General features: G+C 45.6%; 1 protein-coding gene across 5 annotated transcripts in view; it reads left to right on the top strand.

Annotated features, from left to right (window-relative positions):
• LOC129016222 (BOS complex subunit NOMO1) overlaps nt 1–17,293 on the top strand; it is a 61,375-nt gene that overhangs the window by 21,433 nt on the left and 22,649 nt on the right. For all 5 annotated transcript variants that reach the window (XM_054455383.2, XM_054455386.2, XM_054455384.2 and 2 more), the window contains exons 10-18: nt 1,232–1,337; nt 1,521–1,671; nt 7,005–7,179; nt 8,574–8,715; nt 9,013–9,144; nt 10,548–10,684; nt 12,545–12,632; nt 15,628–15,691; nt 16,238–16,333. In XM_054455383.2, the coding sequence (XP_054311358.2) occupies nt 1,232–1,337; nt 1,521–1,671; nt 7,005–7,179; nt 8,574–8,715; nt 9,013–9,144; nt 10,548–10,684; nt 12,545–12,632; nt 15,628–15,691; nt 16,238–16,333 (1,091 nt within the window). The remainder of the gene's footprint in view (nt 1–1,231; nt 1,338–1,520; nt 1,672–7,004; nt 7,180–8,573; nt 8,716–9,012; nt 9,145–10,547; nt 10,685–12,544; nt 12,633–15,627; nt 15,692–16,237; nt 16,334–17,293) is intronic.

Here is a 17,293-nt window from a genome sequence, read left to right as displayed (position 1 = left end):
TGCATAAAAAGGAAGTCATTTAATTATTTAAAGCTTCATCTCAAATGCTGTTGCACACATGCATGCACACATTCATTCATTCAGGAGTCAGTTATTGAGTACCTGCTGTGTACCAGGTGACTAAGACAGAAAAAGTCCCTGTCTTCATGAGGTGACATGCTAGTGGGAGGGAGACAACTAAGAAATCAAACGAGGACATTTCAGATGCTGGTAAGTTTGATGAAGATATTAAAATAGGTTAGCAGTGGTGACCTTGGGGATACACAGATCAGGGCTGGAACTCAGTAACTGCAGAGAAAGCACAGGTGTGCTCCTCACAGGCGAGTGGGGCACAGACACAGACACATGGAGCATGGGACCACGTGTGATTCAGTGATGGTGGTGGAGGAGGGTGGTGTAGGTGGATTTCTTTTTTTTTTTCTCTTTTTTTTTTTTTTAATTTTTTTTGAGACAGAGTCTTCCTGTGTCGCACAGGCTGGCACGATCTTGGCTCACTGCAACCTCCGCATCCCAAGTTCAAGTGATTGTCCGGCCTCAGCCTCCCAAGTAGCTGGGATTACAGGCGCCTGCCACCACACCTGGCTAATTTTTGTATTTTTAGAGGAGACAGGGCTTCACCATGTTGGCCAGGCTGGTCTTGAACTCCTGACCTCAAGTGATCTGCCTGCCTCGGCCTCCCAAAGTGCTGGGATTACAGGCGTGAACCACTGCGCCCGGCCTAGGTGGATTTCATAAGGACCTGTGTTCAGGCCATGGTGGAAAGACAGGAGGGGGCATGTGAGACCTTGCAGAGGTGGAATCCGCAGGACCGATCGATGCTGGAGGAGCAGGGAGGGGGCGTCCAAAGTGATGCCGGGGTGTGCATGGGAGGATGGAGGAAGACGTAGTTCACCAAAATGGGGGCATCTGGAGGGGAGGAGATGGCACAGGGGTAAGGGTGGGGGGCTTTTAGAAGCTTGAGTCAGTGACCTTTTAACTAGGGAAGTAAGTCTCTAGACCTTTTCTTTTCTGTTGTTTCACACTCAGCAGTGTGTTGGGAACACAACAGAGAAGACAGGTGTGGGTAAAGTGAGGGGGAGCCCGGCTTGCATACAGGACCGGGGCTCTGAGTGTTGGGAGGTGGGCGGCAGGAGCAGACACGGTAGGTGATGGCCGGCGCAGCAGAAGGAAGCTTTGTGGCTCTGGCACAGGAGCACCTTTGAGCACCTTCTTCTTGTTCTTTGTTTTCTAGCCCGTGTTCCACGTCATGGGATTCTCTGTCACTGGGAGGGTGTTGAACGGACCCGAAGGAGATGGTGTTCCAGAAGCAGTAGTCACCCTGAATAACCAAATCAAAGGTGGGTTGACACAGCAGCCCCTGGCTGATGGCCAGCGCTCTTTTTGGATCACAGAGAGAAATGGAGAGGAACTGATGACTATATGAAAACATGGCTGCTTTTGGTCTCAAGTATTCTGGTGTACATGTAAGGATACACTGTTGTTTTTGGCTTATCTTCTGTTTGTGTGGTTTTGTTTTACAGTTAAAACAAAAGCTGATGGCTCATTCCGCCTTGAGAACATAACCACAGGGACATACACCATCCATGCTCAGAAAGAGCACCTCTACTTTGAAACTGTCACCATCAAAATTGCACCCAACACACCTCAGCTGGCTGACATTATTGCAACAGGGTAAGCTTATCGTGTGGATTTGGAAGCGCCAGTGTTTATGCTGGCAGCCAGTGTGGAACAAAATGACCTGTGTTCTGTGTGTCTTTGCCGAGCTTAAGAACTTAAGAAAGATTAGTACTTTTTTTTTTTTTTTTTTTTTGAGAGACAGAGTCTTGCCCTGTTGCCCAGGCTGTAGTGCAGTGGTGCCATCTCAACTCACTGCAACCTCTGCCTCCCAGATTCAAGCAATTCTGCCTCAGCTTCCCAAGTAGCTGGGACTACAGGCGTGCCCCACCACACCTAGCTAATTTTTGTATTTTTTAGTAGAGACGGGGTTTCACTATATGTTGGCCAGGCTAGTCTCAAACTCCTAACCTCAGGCTGTCTGCCTGCTTTGGTCTCCCAAAGTGCTGGGATTACAGGTGTGAGACACTGCACCTGGCCAAGAAAGATTAGTTCTAAATCTTACAAACTGAAGGTACTGACGTGTCAGATGCTTAATGAAAAGTCCCTTGCTTGAAGTTAAAATGGGCTCGTGAAAAAAAATCTTTCATGTCTGACTTTCATGATCTTTCACAGGACCCCTCTTTGCTTAATCTTTGAGGATTTTGGAAGATGGTATCGTTGGTTGAGAAAGCTTATTGGAAGATGTTTCAGGTCATTGGTGTAATTCTTCCTGCTTGTAGTTACTCATTATACTATAAGTACAGGCAGGGACATCTTGTTGAATTCGTGTGGTTTTACCATCATCTGAAGCAAGATTGTGTAGTGCCAAGAACTCGGGCTTTGGAATCAGATCCCGGATTCACCTGCATGTAACCTGCAGAACAGCTTTAGATATAACAGGTGCTCACAAAACAGTAGCTTAGAAGGAGAGTGCAGGGTCTGCTTGGGAGAAGTGCGGCATGAGCAAAGTCAGGCTGTCTCAAAGCAGCATGAGGTGGCTGCAGGTGTAAAGCTGGGTGCTGCCGGAGCAGAATGTACTGGCACGTGAAGGAGGTGATGAGGCCAACCCCCTAGCACCTCCTCACACCCCACCGGGACATAGGGGCTTTCTCCCACTGGGGCCAAGGGGCCATGAGCGGTTTTGAGCATGAAGATAACAAGCTTTGATCATTGTTTTCAAGAGGGCATTCTGAAAACAATGGCATGGAGGAGAGTGGCTTTGAAGGGGACAGTACTTGGGCACAGGAGGTCTGAAAGCAGAGATGACAAGGGCTTGCGTCTTAGGGAAGTCAGGGACAGACTGATGAGATATTTAGGGTGCCCAGCTTGAGAGGTGTGATGGCTGGGGACAGAAAGAGGAGCCAGTTAGGTGATGAGGGTTCAGATTTGGCCACGTCGGTCTGTAGGACCACTAGGTGGAGCTCTTCAATAGGTGCTTGGATGGATGGTAAATCCTGAAGATTTGGCTGCAGGTGGCAGCCAGGACCTCAAATATGTATGTACAGGTAGAATTAGAAGAACAGTAGGCCAAAAACAGAGTGCCAGGTGGCCCAAGGGGGACCTAGGGAGCATGAGGTCATAGGAGCTAAGAAAGTAAGTTTGGGGTAGGAGGTAGTGCCCAACAGGGAGGTCCAGAGAGCTGAGCCCTGGTGAACACAGTCCTCTGGCTTGATCACTGAGGAGGCCACAGTGACTCTTTTCTGTAGACAGACGGAGGTCGAGGTCAAGGAGTCCAGTGGTGAATGGAAGACGAGGAAGCATATCACCCTCAGAAAGTAATTCTTGGATTTAAGTCTTTCCCACCTTCCATAAACACTTTGTGCAGTTACTCTAGATGAGGCACTGAGAAATGCTTCGTACCTAATAATCAAACTAGTGTTCCGGAGATGGGGCTTTCACCCTTCCGGGGAGACAGACTGAAGACAAATATATCTGTGGCCAGGCTTGATGCCTCACGCCTGTAATCCATCCCAGTGCTTTGGGAGGCAGAGGCGGGTGGATCGCTTGAGCCCAGGAGTTTGAGACCAGTCTGGGCAACTTGGCAAAACACCATCTCTACCAAAACTGCAAAAATTAGCTAGTCTTATAACCTGGTCTAAAAATAAATAAATAAAGAGATAAAAATTAAAAAATAAAATAACAAGATTTTAAAAAAAGACAAAAAAGACAAATACATTTATGCTGCTAAATTATGGCAAGTGTTATGCAGGGAAGAGACCAGGGTGCTGCAAGAAGAGCTAATTTAGAGTGGGAGCTCTGCAGGGCTCTCCGGGTTGCAGAGACCTTAGTAAAGACTAAAAGTCAGCTAAAGAAAGATCTTCCCTAGTAGAGGAGCAGTGTGTTCGGAGGCCTGCACAGGATAGGAAGGACCTGAAAGGCAGTCTGCACAGCTGGAGGAGGTGGTTGAGGTCAGGGAGCTCTGGGGCCTTGTAGCCCTGCTTTGGGGTTAGGCTTTGCTCCCTAATGCAGTGGAAACCCGTTAGGAGTTGTCAGTTGGTTGGCCGGGCACGGTGGCTCACGCCTGTGATCTCAGCACTTTGGGAGGCTGAGGCGGGCGGATCACGAGGTCAGGAGTTCGAGACCAGCCTGGCCAGCATGGTGAAACCCGGTCTCTACTAAAGATACAAAAGGTTGGCGGGGCATGGTGGTCCGCGCCTATAATCCCAGCAACTTGGGAGGCTGAGGCAGGAAAATCGCTTGAACCCGGGAGGCAGGGGTTGCAGTGAGCCGAGATTGCACCATTGCACTCCAGCCTGGACGACAGGGTGAGATTCCGTCTCAAAAAAAAAAGAGTTATCAGTTGGCAAGGGAGTGATAGCGATCATGGTACTTTAAAAAGTTTGTTTTTCTTCCTGGCTGCTGTGTGGAGAATGGATTGGAGGAAAGCCATGCTGTGAATGGAGGGGCCAGATATGAGGCGGTGGCGGTTGTCCGGAGGAGATGTTGGTGGTGGCTGGGCCCAGGCGGCTGGCAGGCGAGGGAGCGAGGAGTAGATGAATTTGGTAGGTCACATGGAGAACACACCCACAGGCCTGTGCTGTTGAGGTTTCAGGTTTCTTATTTGAGCCACTGGGTAGATGGAGGAGGCGCTGTTCACAGAGATGGAGGAAATATATTTATTTTCTCCTTTAAAGTAGAGTATTTGGGTCAAAGAAAGAAAAATAGCATTTGTTGAACATTTTCGGAAAATCTCTTTTTTTTTTTTGGCCAACATACTACATTTGCCTTTTTAGCACATTGATACTTCTTACTATTTCTTTTCCTTTTTATTTTTTTGAGACAGGGTCTTATTCCGTTGCCCAGGCTAGAGTACAGTGGCGCCATCTCAGCTCACTGCAGCCTCCGCCTCTCGGGTTCAAGTGTTTCTCCTGCCCCAGCCTCCTGAGTAGCTGGGATTACAGGCATGTGCCACCGCACCTGGCTAATTTTTATATTTTTTAGTAGAAATGGGGTTTTGCCGTGTTAGCTAGGCTGGTCTCGAACTCCTGACCTCAAGTGACCCACCCGTCTTGGCTTCCCAAAGTGCTGGGATTACAGGCTGAGCCATGGTGCCTAGTCTTCCTTTAAAGTAAAATAAAAAAATTACTCAATTTATTGTAAAAACAAACTCTTTGGCTTCTGTCTAAATGACTGTGAAAATAGAGTTATCTCAATATCCACCAATATTACCTGTTTCTGTCCATATATATATTTAAACCCTGTTGAAAGAATTTACTGATACAAATCAATTTTTAAGGGCTTCAATATAACGGAACCTTTTTCTACCACCCTTTTGGTTTATTTTTCCAAACTAAGCCAGTATAGATTTGAGGTTTAGGGAAAATAGGCACTTCTTTTTAATAAAAATATGAGCTAAAACAGATCTTATGGTTCAAATATTTACAACTTAAGGAGGCAAAGAGATTTGATAGGAAATAGACAAGGTGATGTGTCCCAACAGGTACACAAATCAAGAGAATATGAAAGGTCCGTGGGAATGATTGTGCCAGTGTTCGCTTCCCATCCTTTTATTCTGAAAGTTCACAGTAGGGGAATGTGAGAACCAAAATGCATATGCTAGGTCAGGGATTGGGACACTTTCTCTGTGGAGAGCCAGAGAATAACTATTTTAGGCTTCGTGAGCCATACGGTCTCTAGGACAACAGCTGAGATAGACAATTTGTAAATGAATGGGCAGAGTGCAACACACCTACATTTTTGGACACCACAATTTGCATTTCATATAATTTTTACTTGCCTTGAAATATTATCTTCCTTTTGATTTTTTTTTTTTTTTAATTTTAACCACTTAAGAGTGTAAAAACCTTTTTCTCGGCTTGCAGTTCATACACAAACAGGAGGGGGGCCCTGACTTGGTCCTTGGGTCGTAGTTTGTTGACCCATGCTGGAGATAGTGAGCTCCTGTAGCTGGGCAGTCCCTTCACTCTGAAGAAATGACTGTGTTTTTCACGATTCCTAGATTTCGCATACACAGTCTTCCACCATTTCATTGTGTTTTCCACTGTTTTTTTATTTGAGGCGGAGCGGTGGTTCCAACATTGAATGTACCCCTAATTGTCAGAATCCAACATTCTTGATTATGTCAAAAGTAACTAATTTTTATCTAAAATGATTCTTGAAAATGAACAGTTGAAAAGACAACTGTGACCGCCAGCTAGGATGTACTATTACACTTTAACACACCAACTGCTTCAGAAATGAAGACCAGCACTCCAAGGATGATGGTCGTTGTAGGGGGGCCTCTCATGTGTTTTTCGAGGGATGCCTTGCAACACCTTACTCCTTATTTAGAATCTCAAATCTGAATCATTACCTTAATAGGGCTTTTCAGTTATAAGTTACATTTGTGGCTCCTACCTCCCAAGGAGTTCAATTTTAGCTTTGCATTTTTTAACTTAATTACCTTTTCTGTTCCAGTCTCCCAGTTTGCTTTCATCCATGTATTATATATAATCACAAGCAAGGAAGACGTCTTTGATAATCCTGACTTATTTGATGGCCTGGTTAATGCCACAGTTTCTTAGGCAGCTTAGAGCTCTTGCTTTTAAGGGCTAGCCCACATTCTTAGTCCAAGGCCACTCCACTGTCAACGATCCAATTACCTGAAACGTTTTTATTATCTGCAGATTTTCTTAAAATCGCCTCTGCAGTGGGGGATTGCCAGATGTCACCCGGAACACACAAACAGCCCCACTACGGGCCCCTGTTCTGCAGAAAGACGCCCAGTCTTCCTTCTGAAGGTTGCTTTTTAAAACCAGAATCATCTGGACTGCATTCTGTCTCTTCATTAAGATTAGACTATTCTCAGAAACAAGGGCTGGGAGAGGGCTGCGTCTTTCCTGGTTGATAAGAGCCTTTCCTATTATAATTGAGTCCTCGTGCTGGAATGAATGGTCTTCTCTTTGCAGGTTCAGTGTCTGTGGTCAGATATCAATCATTCGCTTCCCCGACGCCGTCAAGCAGATGAATAAATACAAAGTTGTCCTGTCATCTCAAGACAAGGACAAGTCTTTGGTCACCGTGGAGACGGATGCTCATGGATCATTTTGTTTTAAAGCAAAACCAGGGACTTACAAAGTGCAGGTGCGATGCACTGTTTTAAATTTAAAATGTTTTGAGAAAAAGCAATGATTTTTAGAAGGGTTATTAGCTTGAATGGGGTTAGAGAAAGAGCATTCCAGTTTCCAACTTCTTGTTTCTAAGTCTTTACAATCTGCACCAGTAGAGGAGAGTCAGATAGGCATCCAGCTAAAAAATAATGCCATCTGCCTCTCTTTTTTCCAGTCTTGGTGTTTATTAGTATCAGGCTGCCAGTCACTCCTCTACCTTCAGGCTTCTGGCTGCTGTAGAATATTGATGAGTCCAAAAGGACACCAAAAATGAACTCTACTAATGGCAGCTCAAAAATGGCCGTAGTGCATGGCTTCTGGGACCCCAGGCCAGAATGGAGCTTCCCATTTCCTGCTTTGCCCTGACTTCAAGATGGCTGGGCAGGGACCATGCGACTTATCCATTCAAGCAGGCTGAGAACGGGGAGACGCTCTGGCCTGTGGTCTCATCACCATGGTGAAGGCCCAAGCCACAGCTGGTCCAAGCAAGCAAGAGACAGGACAGAGCAGAGGTCAGCCCACCATGCCTTTCAGTGCAGTGGCGCTGCCCTTGGGGAGAGACTTTTCCGTGGGCTCTCACCCATCAAATCAGCAGCTGCCCTTCCTCCCTGTGGAAGAGCAAATAACACAAAGGGAGAGGGCCGAGAAGGTTCCCTGTTAGACTCTACTCTCCTCTAGGGCAAAGTGGGGTCCCTCCCTCTGTGGGAAACAGGGTAGGAGATTGCGTTCTCCCTGCTTCCACAGAACAGCGTGGTGTGTGGGTTGACAGCTGCCTTTATTAGATGGTAGCTGGCTTCTTGTGAAGATGTCCACATTGACAAGCCTTTGGAAGCCCTTTCGGAAGCATGATGGACTTTTCCAAGGAAGGGCAGTGTTGTCTTTACTAGGGATGAAAGAGTTGACCGCTGCTACCTTCACCTGTTCCTCTTCTTAGCCCATGAAAGGCACACAGAACAATAGGAAGAAGAAAATGACTTAATTCCACCAAAGTGTCATCCACGTAGTGTTGACAGCTTCAGAGCTTATGCTACAAGTGATCCGAAGCCAGGAAAAGTGACTGGGATGTAGTATGGTTTCTAGTATGTAAGTGAGGCATGTCCGCTTTGTGTGCCTGTGGGGAATTAGGCCAGATAGACTTTTGTTCATACACATGGGTCTGTTGAGGCTAATTTTTCATCTGGGTAGAACTGTATTTACTTCACACAAGTTATTCGTGGATTCGTTGTGATTGTAAAATCGGCCTGGAAACGAACCTTTGGCCTTGAAAATCTCTTTAGCCTTGGTCCCAGATGAATGTTCTAGCGCCCTGTAGGTCGGGGGAAGATCTCCCTGAATGCAGCCTCTAACGTTCCATCCACGTTTCTGCAGGTGATGGTTCCTGAGGCAGAAACCAGAGCAGGGCTGACGTTGAAACCCCAGACGTTTCCTCTTACTGTGACCGACAGGCCCGTGATGGATGTGGCCTTTGTACAGTTCTTGGCATCAGTTTCTGGGAAAGTCTCTTGTTTGGGTAAGATATCACTGGAAAGTAAGAACACGTAGTTTCAAAGAAGTCAGCCGGTAGGAGTGGGATTTGGGAAACTTTTCCTTTTGCCTTTGCTGTTTGCTACTGATCACCTGCGTGCGAGGGAGACTTCTTGGAGTCAAGTGGATGCACGTTAGCTTGAAAGAAGCACCCCCTCCGCCTCCGGCCACTGTCTCTTAGGAGCTCAGTAGTAGCAAGAAGCTATTACATAGGGTTAGGATTCGAACCTGTGCTGAAGCCTTATGAGGGGTCACATGGGGCCCTCCCTTCTTTTCCCTGCAGACACCTGCGGTGACTTGCTGGTGACTCTACAGTCCCTGAGCCGCCAGGGTGAGAAGCGGAGCCTCCAGCTCTCCGGCAAGGTCAACTCCCTGACTTTCACCTTTGACAACGTGCTCCCTGGAAAATACAAAAGTAAGAATTGGAAGGCAACATCCTGTGGCCCTCACACACTTCTTGTCTTTGTAAACTTTCTAAAACTCAGGTCTCAAATTGTATCACGACCATGTACCTTTCCTCGTTTTAAGTCGTCTTTGCCTCGTGACCTTGACTGCATTATTTAGCATTGGACAAGCATGGAGGAGTCCAGGCCCTGAGCTGACCGCCACCTTGTCCGCACAGCCCACTGGCTGCTTCTGTTAAGGGAGGGTGCCCCGACGTACGGCATTTTGTTTCTAAAGGCCAGAAAAAGGAGTGTGAAGTAGTTCTACTGATGTGTTCTACTAACTTAGCAGTACTGGTGCTGAGTACTGACCATGGCAAGGTACTTGACCTCCCCGAAACTCAGTTTTCCCATCTGTAAAATAGACGTAATGGAACCTTTCTGCAGAATATAAGACTAAAAGAAGTAAAGTTTATAAAGCACGTTGTGCAGACAGCCAGCTAAGTAGCTGCTGCCCACAAATGTTACTTCCCTTTTCCTTGCCCTTCTCAAGAAGCTACTTCTTGCCTGTATTTCTGCTTTTTCAGAAATCAGCTTGAGGCTGCTGGCAGTGGATAGCTTATAAAACAGACTGCTTTTTCTGGAATTATATTAATATTTTCTGTTATGGCAGGGCTTGGCAGACTACAAAAACTGCCTATTTTTAAAAGCATAGTTTCCTTAGAACACAGCCTTGCCCATTTGTTTATGGATTCTCTGTGGCTGCTCGTGTGTAACAGTGGCCAAGTCGAGTGGTTGAGGCCGACAAAGCATGTAGCCTGCAAAACTGAAAAGACTTACAGAAAAAGTTTGTGGATCCCTGAATACCTTACTTGCAGCCTGATCTTACAGGCCCCATTGGATTTCTTTCTTGATGTAATGGACATTGGTTCCAGTTTTTTTTTTCTTTTTTTTTTGAAATTTAGCCTCGCTGTGTCACCCAGGCTGGAGTGCGGTGGCGCGACCTTGGCTCACTGCAACCTCTCCGCCTTCTGGGTGCAGGAGATTCTCTTGCCTCAGCCTCCCGAGTAGCTGGGATTACAGGCACGCACCACCATGCCTGGATAACTTTTGTATTTTTAGTAGAGATGGGGTTTTGCCATGTTGGCCAGGCTGGTCTTGAACTCCTGGCCTCAAGCCATCCACCTACCTCGGCCTCCCATAGTGCTGGGATTATTGGTGTGAGCCACCATGCTTGGCTCCATGTTTTCTTTGGCAGTAATTTATTCCAAATACTGCTAGTTATAAATATATGTATGTGTATATTTCTATCTTTATGTCTACATACACACCCGCTTTTTAAAATTAGTTAATTCATGATCATTGTTTCTGGTGGTGTGCAGGGAGGTGGTGTGCTCCACGCCCATGTGTCCATTTTTGGTGCTTGCTTTTGCAGTAAGCATCATGCATGAGGATTGGTGCTGGAAGAACAAGAGCCTGGAGGTAGAAGTGCTGGAGGATGACGTGTCTGCAGTTGAGTTCAGGCAGACGGGCTACATGCTGAGATGTTCCCTGTCTCACGCCATCACTCTGGTATGTATGGCTTACGGAGTCTCTTATATGGAAAAATGCTCACCTTGTGGATATCAAGAAAGACTAACATGCCAGGAATATTGTAAACGTAGGCAAGTCAGATTTCCTTTTCTGCCTCTCCACTCGCCCACCTGTTATACCAGGCATAATCAGGAAGCATTTCTAATCTCTCCGTGGAAGGACCCCTGTATTTAGGAGATTTCCCCGTCCTGGCCCTACACTAAATCTGACCGGTGATTTGGGGTGGCCTTTGGTACAGTGCAGAGCACACTGGCTTTATATTATTAGTAGTAATAGCTTTGGGTAAATTCATTTACTGCTTCTCAGCCTCAGTTTTCACTGAAAATTGAGATCTTAATATCTACTTCTCAGGGTTATGGCAGGACTTAAGTGAACCTCTTAGGTATCAAAGTGTCCTTGGTGTACTCTGCTCTTGTTTATTAAGATGCTGTCAAGTGAGTTTCTCTGATATATATAATATGGTTTTTTTGTTTTTGTTTTTGTTTTTTTTGTGATGGTATCTTGCTCTGTTGCCCAGGCTGGAGTGCAGTGGAGCAATCTTGGCTCACTGAAACCTCCACCTCCGGGGTTCAAATGATTCTCCTGCCTCAGCCTCCCGAGTAGCTGGGACTAGAGGTGTGTGCCACCATGCCCAGCTAATTTTTTTTTTTTTTTTTTTTTTTGTATTTTTAGTAGAGACAGAGTTCCACCATGTCGGCCAGGCTGGTCTTAAACTCCTGACCTCAGGGGATCCACCCGCATTGGCCTCCCAGAGTGCTAGGATTACAGGCGTGAGCCACTGTGCTCCACCTTCTCTGGTATATTTATTCCAGCGCAGAGAACGAAGCTGTAAACAGGATCTTAGCTTCTTGTTGACCGTGGTCTCTGTGGCCTGAAAGGCAGTGTGAAACGGGTTTCAGGAGCACCTCTGTAGATCCCTTCGTGAATTTTCTATAATGTTTTGATGTTGAGCAACGGCAGATGTCATCATCAGGTCTTAGTTTCTCTGTAGAGAAACTAGAAGAATTGGAACTGGCGTTTCACGTGCCAGCTTACTCCCCTAACTGCTTAATTACAAAAACTCGACAGGCTGATTTGTTACAGGAGATCAATTAATAACCGGTTCATAATAAGTGATAGATATTTAGGAAACCTTTCCCTTCCAGCAATGGAGTGGATTTCCAGCTCTCTTGTAATAAGATCCTTTTTTTTTTTTTTTTTTGACACTTCCTTAACCCCTTCTTTATCTCCTCCCACTCTCCCCTCACTCGCCGGGCCCCAGCCACGGTGGTCCTCTCCAGTCCCACGCTAAGCTCACTCCCTCCTCAGGGCCTTTGCACATACTCTCCCCTCTGCCTGGAGCGCCGTGTCTTCTCCAGAAACACGTGTCATTGGTTTTTCCTCCTCATTCAGGCGCAGCCTTATTGTTCAGGAGAGATGTGCCCTGGGACCAGCGAGCTAAAGACCCCTAGGCGGGGATTGTTCTTCTCTTGCTTTCCTGTTTATTTTCACGGCTTCGTTACTGACCAGTTGAGATCACTAATCTATTTGTTGATGCATTGATTTTGTCTTCCTGTGTTAGAACATAAGCCCTGTGAGCGCAGGAGCCACGGTCATGACTCCCAAGGCCCAGCCTTGTGTCTGTCACATAGCAGGTGCTCAATAAATATTAGTTGATTGAATGAAAAATGGCACACTTCTGTTGGAAGTTTTGGGAGGTTTTTAATTTTCCTGCGGCACCCAACTGCTCCAATGATTAATGGGCAAAACAGATGACTGGTTTGGAAAGAGAAATATTATTAATCATCTTGGTGTCTCCATCTCGCCTAGTAAGTCATTGTATTGGCTTTGCTCCCTTAGGAATTTTATCAGGATGGAAATGGACGTGAGAATGTGGGGATTTATAACCTCTCCAAAGGAGTCAACCGATTCTGCCTGTCCAAGCCTGGTAAGTTTGGAAGGATTGATATGCCATGAATTAGAAAAATGGAAAGGCACCGGAGGATGGTTTTGAAGGCATTTTTTTCTACCTTGGTTCTGTTTGCATCAGGCTTTCAATTTCAGTGTGTTCAACCTGCTCTTGTTTTTCTGTCTCTCTTGGATTTGAGTTGGGTAGAGACCACTGGGCCCTTTCACCTCCAAAAATATACCATTGGCCAATGACCTCTCCTTATAGTGCTGTTTTAAAATTTGAATCATTTCCCACTTTGCTTAAAATCTTTCAGTGGCTTCTTGCTCTTTCTCATTTTTTTTTCTCTTTTTTTTTTTTTTTTTTTGAGATGGAGTCTTGCTCTGTCACCCAGGCTGGAGTGCAGTGGCTCGATCTTGGCTCACTGCAGCCTCTGCCTCCTGGGTTCAAGCGATTCTCCTGCCTCAACCTCTTGAGTAGCTGGGATTACAGGCACCCGCCACCACATCCAGCTAATTTTTGTATTTTTAGTAGGGATGGGTTTCACCACGTTGTCCAGGCTGGTCTCAAACTCCTGACCTCAAGTGATCCGCCCGCCTCAGCCTCCCAAAGTGCTGGGATTACAGGTGTGAGCCGCTGCACCCAACCCTCTCTCTTTTATAATGGCTTTTTTGGAGACAGAATTTGCATATCATAAAACTCACCTATTTAAGATGTACAATAAAATGATTTGTAGTAAATTTGTCAAGTTGCACAACCGTGGCCAGAATCCAGTTTTAGACTTGTTCGTCACCCACAATGTAAGATCCTCTGTGCCTGTTGACAGTTAATCCCTGTTTCTAGCCACGGCCAGCCACTGATCTAGTTTCTGTCCCCATGGATTGGCTTTTTTTGGACGTTTATCATACGATGCTGGTATTTTGTTTGGCTTCTTTTATTTAACATGTTTTTAAAGTTTATCTGTGTCATAGCACATATCAGTAGTTTGTTCTGTTACATTGCTGTGTAGTATTCTGGTGTGTGGTTATATCATATTTTGTGTATCCATTTACCAGTTGGTGGATATTTGAGTGGTTTCCAGTTTGGCGCTGTTATGACTAATGTTACGGACATTCTTGTACAAGTCTTTGTGTCCATATGTTTTCATTTTTCTTGTTTCGATACCTAGGAATGGAATTGCTGCATTGTGTGATAAATTTATGTTTAACCTTTTAAGAAACTGTCAAATTGTTTTCCACAGAGGCTGTGTCATTTGATATTCCCACCAGCAATGCACGAGGGTTCCTGTTTCTTCACCTCCTTCGCCAACATTTGTTATTGTCTGTTTTATTATAGTCATCTTGGTAGATGTGAAGTCGTGTCTCATTGTGGTTTTGTTTTGCGTTTTCCTAATGAATAATTCAGTGGCTCCTCCTTTTGGTTCCCAAGATAAAATACAAACTCCTTAAGCTGACCTTAGCTCCTGTGTAACCCAGCCCTATCTGCCACTGTCTCTACTCCAGCCGCTCTGTCCTTCTGGGTGTCAGTTCAGCTGCCTTTGGCTACATGTAACAAAATCCATACAGCAGTGCCATTGGCAAGTGGTAGTTTATTTGGCTCAATAAAGAAGTGTGGCAGTGTGTGGCTGCCAGCGTGGGTTCAGCAGCTGGTAGATGTTAGGGGTGGTGTCTTTGTGATTCTTTAGGCCTTTCCCTTGTATTTTTTGCCTTATATTTTCAAGACGGCTATGGTTAGAAAACTTACGTTTAAAGGAAGAAGTCAAGGAGGGGGCAGGCAAACATTTCCTTGTGCCCCCTCCTCCAGTAAGCTACTTGTCTGTATTATTGGCCAGAACCGTGCCACGTGGTTACTTCTAGCTGCAAGGGAGGCTGGGACAGTTGGATGTGCTACCCGAGGCTGAGCATGTTGCCACCCTCAACATAACCAGGGTTTGTTGTCAAGGCAGGAAGGATGCCTGTTGAGGAAACAGTGAGGCAGCATGTGAGGCAGATGCTGTTCTCTGTGGACATGTCCTCCTGCCCCTCCTAGCTGGGGCCTTCTCACCCATCAGTTCAGTATTGCTTCCCTGGGGAAGGATGGCCTCCAGGGCCACTTAGGCCTGCCTCCTACGCTCTTGCCCTCAGCACTCACTTCTGTCCCCTTCTTGCATGTGCCATGATTGATATGTTTGTGGCTGTCAAATGCTCCCCCTCTCTGTGGATGGTACACTCTATGAAGACAAGGGACCACTGCTCTGTCATTCCCCACTGTGTACCAGTACCTAGCACAATACCTAGCCAGGAAGAGGTGCTCTGTCGATATTTGTTGAATGAAAGACCAAACAAAACGAACAGAGAAACCTGATTTTTTTTTTTTTTTTTTTTTGATGGTAACTACTCTGGGGCTTGTTGAGTGCAATGAAAACAGCAGGGTGGTTTTAGCTAATTTCAGGTTTTTGTAGGAAGTGTGGCCAAAATATTGGTTAATGATGATTTGGGGGAAATACATTGTTATTCCTTGTATCTTCCTGAAATTGACTGTGTTCCTCTGGCAAGTGATGAAATGTACCCCTACTCGGAGTGTCCTCCCACACAGACTCACACTTTTCTGGGGCTTCCCTTACTCCTTACCTCCTTTTTAGGAATATTTATAGGAAGAAATTGAGGCTGTGGTTATCTCTTGGATCCTTAATAGAATCTTTTAAGTAGAAAATTATCCTCAGTCCAATTTGCAGTAGAAATGTACTTTCTGTTCCTTCTCGTGCATGGGTCCGTTCACTTGGTCTGTGCAGATTTAACTACTGTGAGTTGTTACCTTATGGAAAATGAAAACCGTGTGCCTGTGATCGGGCCATTGCATGGATCGGGTCATTGGTAAGAAGCCTTCATAGGCAGTGAAAACGATGCCTGCCCAGTATTTCTGATCCCATTATTGCAGATCTGCGATACGTTTGAGTTTTCACATGCAAAGAGCTGCCACTCGATTTCAGATGTTGGAATTGCTCAGTGTAATAGATGCCATTCTCTGAAAATTACTTTTGATTTCCTGTTTGTAGGTGTGTACAAAGTGACCCCTCGCTCCTGCCACCGGTTTGAGCAAGCGTTCTACACCTATGACACGTAAGCCTGGGAATTGAATGCTTTGTGGTGTTTGTGTACATTCCGTGGAGGATTCTTCATTTACTTCAGAGAACAAAAGGAGTTTTTCGATTTTTTTTTCTGAAAGAGGCAAGGTTAGGCCTTCAACAGCATTTCTAGATAAGGATTTTAAGACACTTGGATTAGTTACTGAGGAACCGGAGATAGGATCCCTTTCCCAAGAATTCTGTAACCCCAGGATAGAGGGCTGTGTTTTTGAAGTGGCTTAAATAGAAGCTTTGTCAAATCTCCCAGTCCTCACCGATGGGCATCTGTCAAGCTCAAGTCTGCCATTTTTATATTTTTACAGACGTATGTGGGTTTCACTGGGAATTGAAGTGTAAAGTTGTGGAGTGGAGAATTAGTTTACTCTTTAAAATACTTCTCTGGATCTCCAGTTATTTTACCCCAGACTAAGAGCAATTTTCTGTAGTATATTTAGGGTGAGGAAGGATGCCCAAAAAGGGTATTGCTGATGATCTTCTGAGAATGAGTAGGTTCGAGTGTTTCCTCTCCTTTGATTTGTAGGTCTTCACCTAGTATCTTGACGTTGACAGCCATTCGCCACCATGTCCTTGGAACTATCACCACCGACAAAATGATGGATGTCACTGTGACTATCAAGTAAGATGAGCGTTCTGCAGTGGGCTGAGAGTGGCGGGGGAGGGTGTGGATGAGGCCTGGGGAGTCTCTAATAGGCTCTCTGGAAATTAGTTTTGATTTCTTATCTCTAGATGTATATACAAATAGCCTTCCCTCTCTTGTAGGACATTGCCGTCAATTCCCAGCAGCCTTGATCCTTTCCTTTTCTGATTCAGAAATTACCAGTGGGTGAGGAAGAGCATTGCGACAGCTTGTTTCAGTGTCTTCAATTTCTGTTTGAACTCTTTGTACTTTTCATCTTTGCTAAGGAAAAAAAAATCTCTGGGGTTTGTGCATTGTATTTCAAGTGTTTTAACAAATTCAAATTGCCTGTTTTTCTTTAGACTTTAGCTTGAAGGCTTGGGAAATAGAGGTGGCACCTGGTATAAGAGAAGGGTCGTGAGAGAGCAAGTATTTGAAAGGCAAGTCCCTCACCGAGGGTCACGTTCATGTGAATGTCACCTTTCAGGGAATTTTTGCAATGTGGTGAGGTACCTGTGACACCCCCATTTTCTTGAGAAATGAAAGAATTTTGGCAACATGACCGTCTTTGTCAAGTAGAATGGGAATCGCAGTCCCTGTCTCCCTCCTGTCCCTGGTTGAAGTCACCTTTCCAGCTATGTTTCCATCTTTCTGTCCACCATCTGTTTATCCATCCATCATCCCTGCAGAGTACATGATGACTGAATAACTGAGAGTCTTCAGTGTTTAGGCACTGGGCTTATGAGGCCACAGCCCCTACACTCATGGGATTGACAGTCTCATGGGGGGAACAGTGGTCAGAGACTCACATGCAGAACTGTAAAATGACAACTGTTCTGAGTGCTTTGAGCTTGACCTTGGGGGCCATGCAGGACGGGTAGGCTGCAGGCGGCCAGGCCATGTTAACGTTCATAGTCTTTGTCCCATGACGCAATTGACGTGTTTCACATAGAGGAATGA

Source organism: Pongo pygmaeus, chromosome 18 (genome assembly GCF_028885625.2).
Source record: "Pongo pygmaeus isolate AG05252 chromosome 18, NHGRI_mPonPyg2-v2.0_pri, whole genome shotgun sequence".
NCBI lineage: Eukaryota > Metazoa > Chordata > Mammalia > Primates > Hominidae > Pongo > Pongo pygmaeus.
This window is presented reverse-complemented; position numbering and strand designations above follow the sequence as displayed.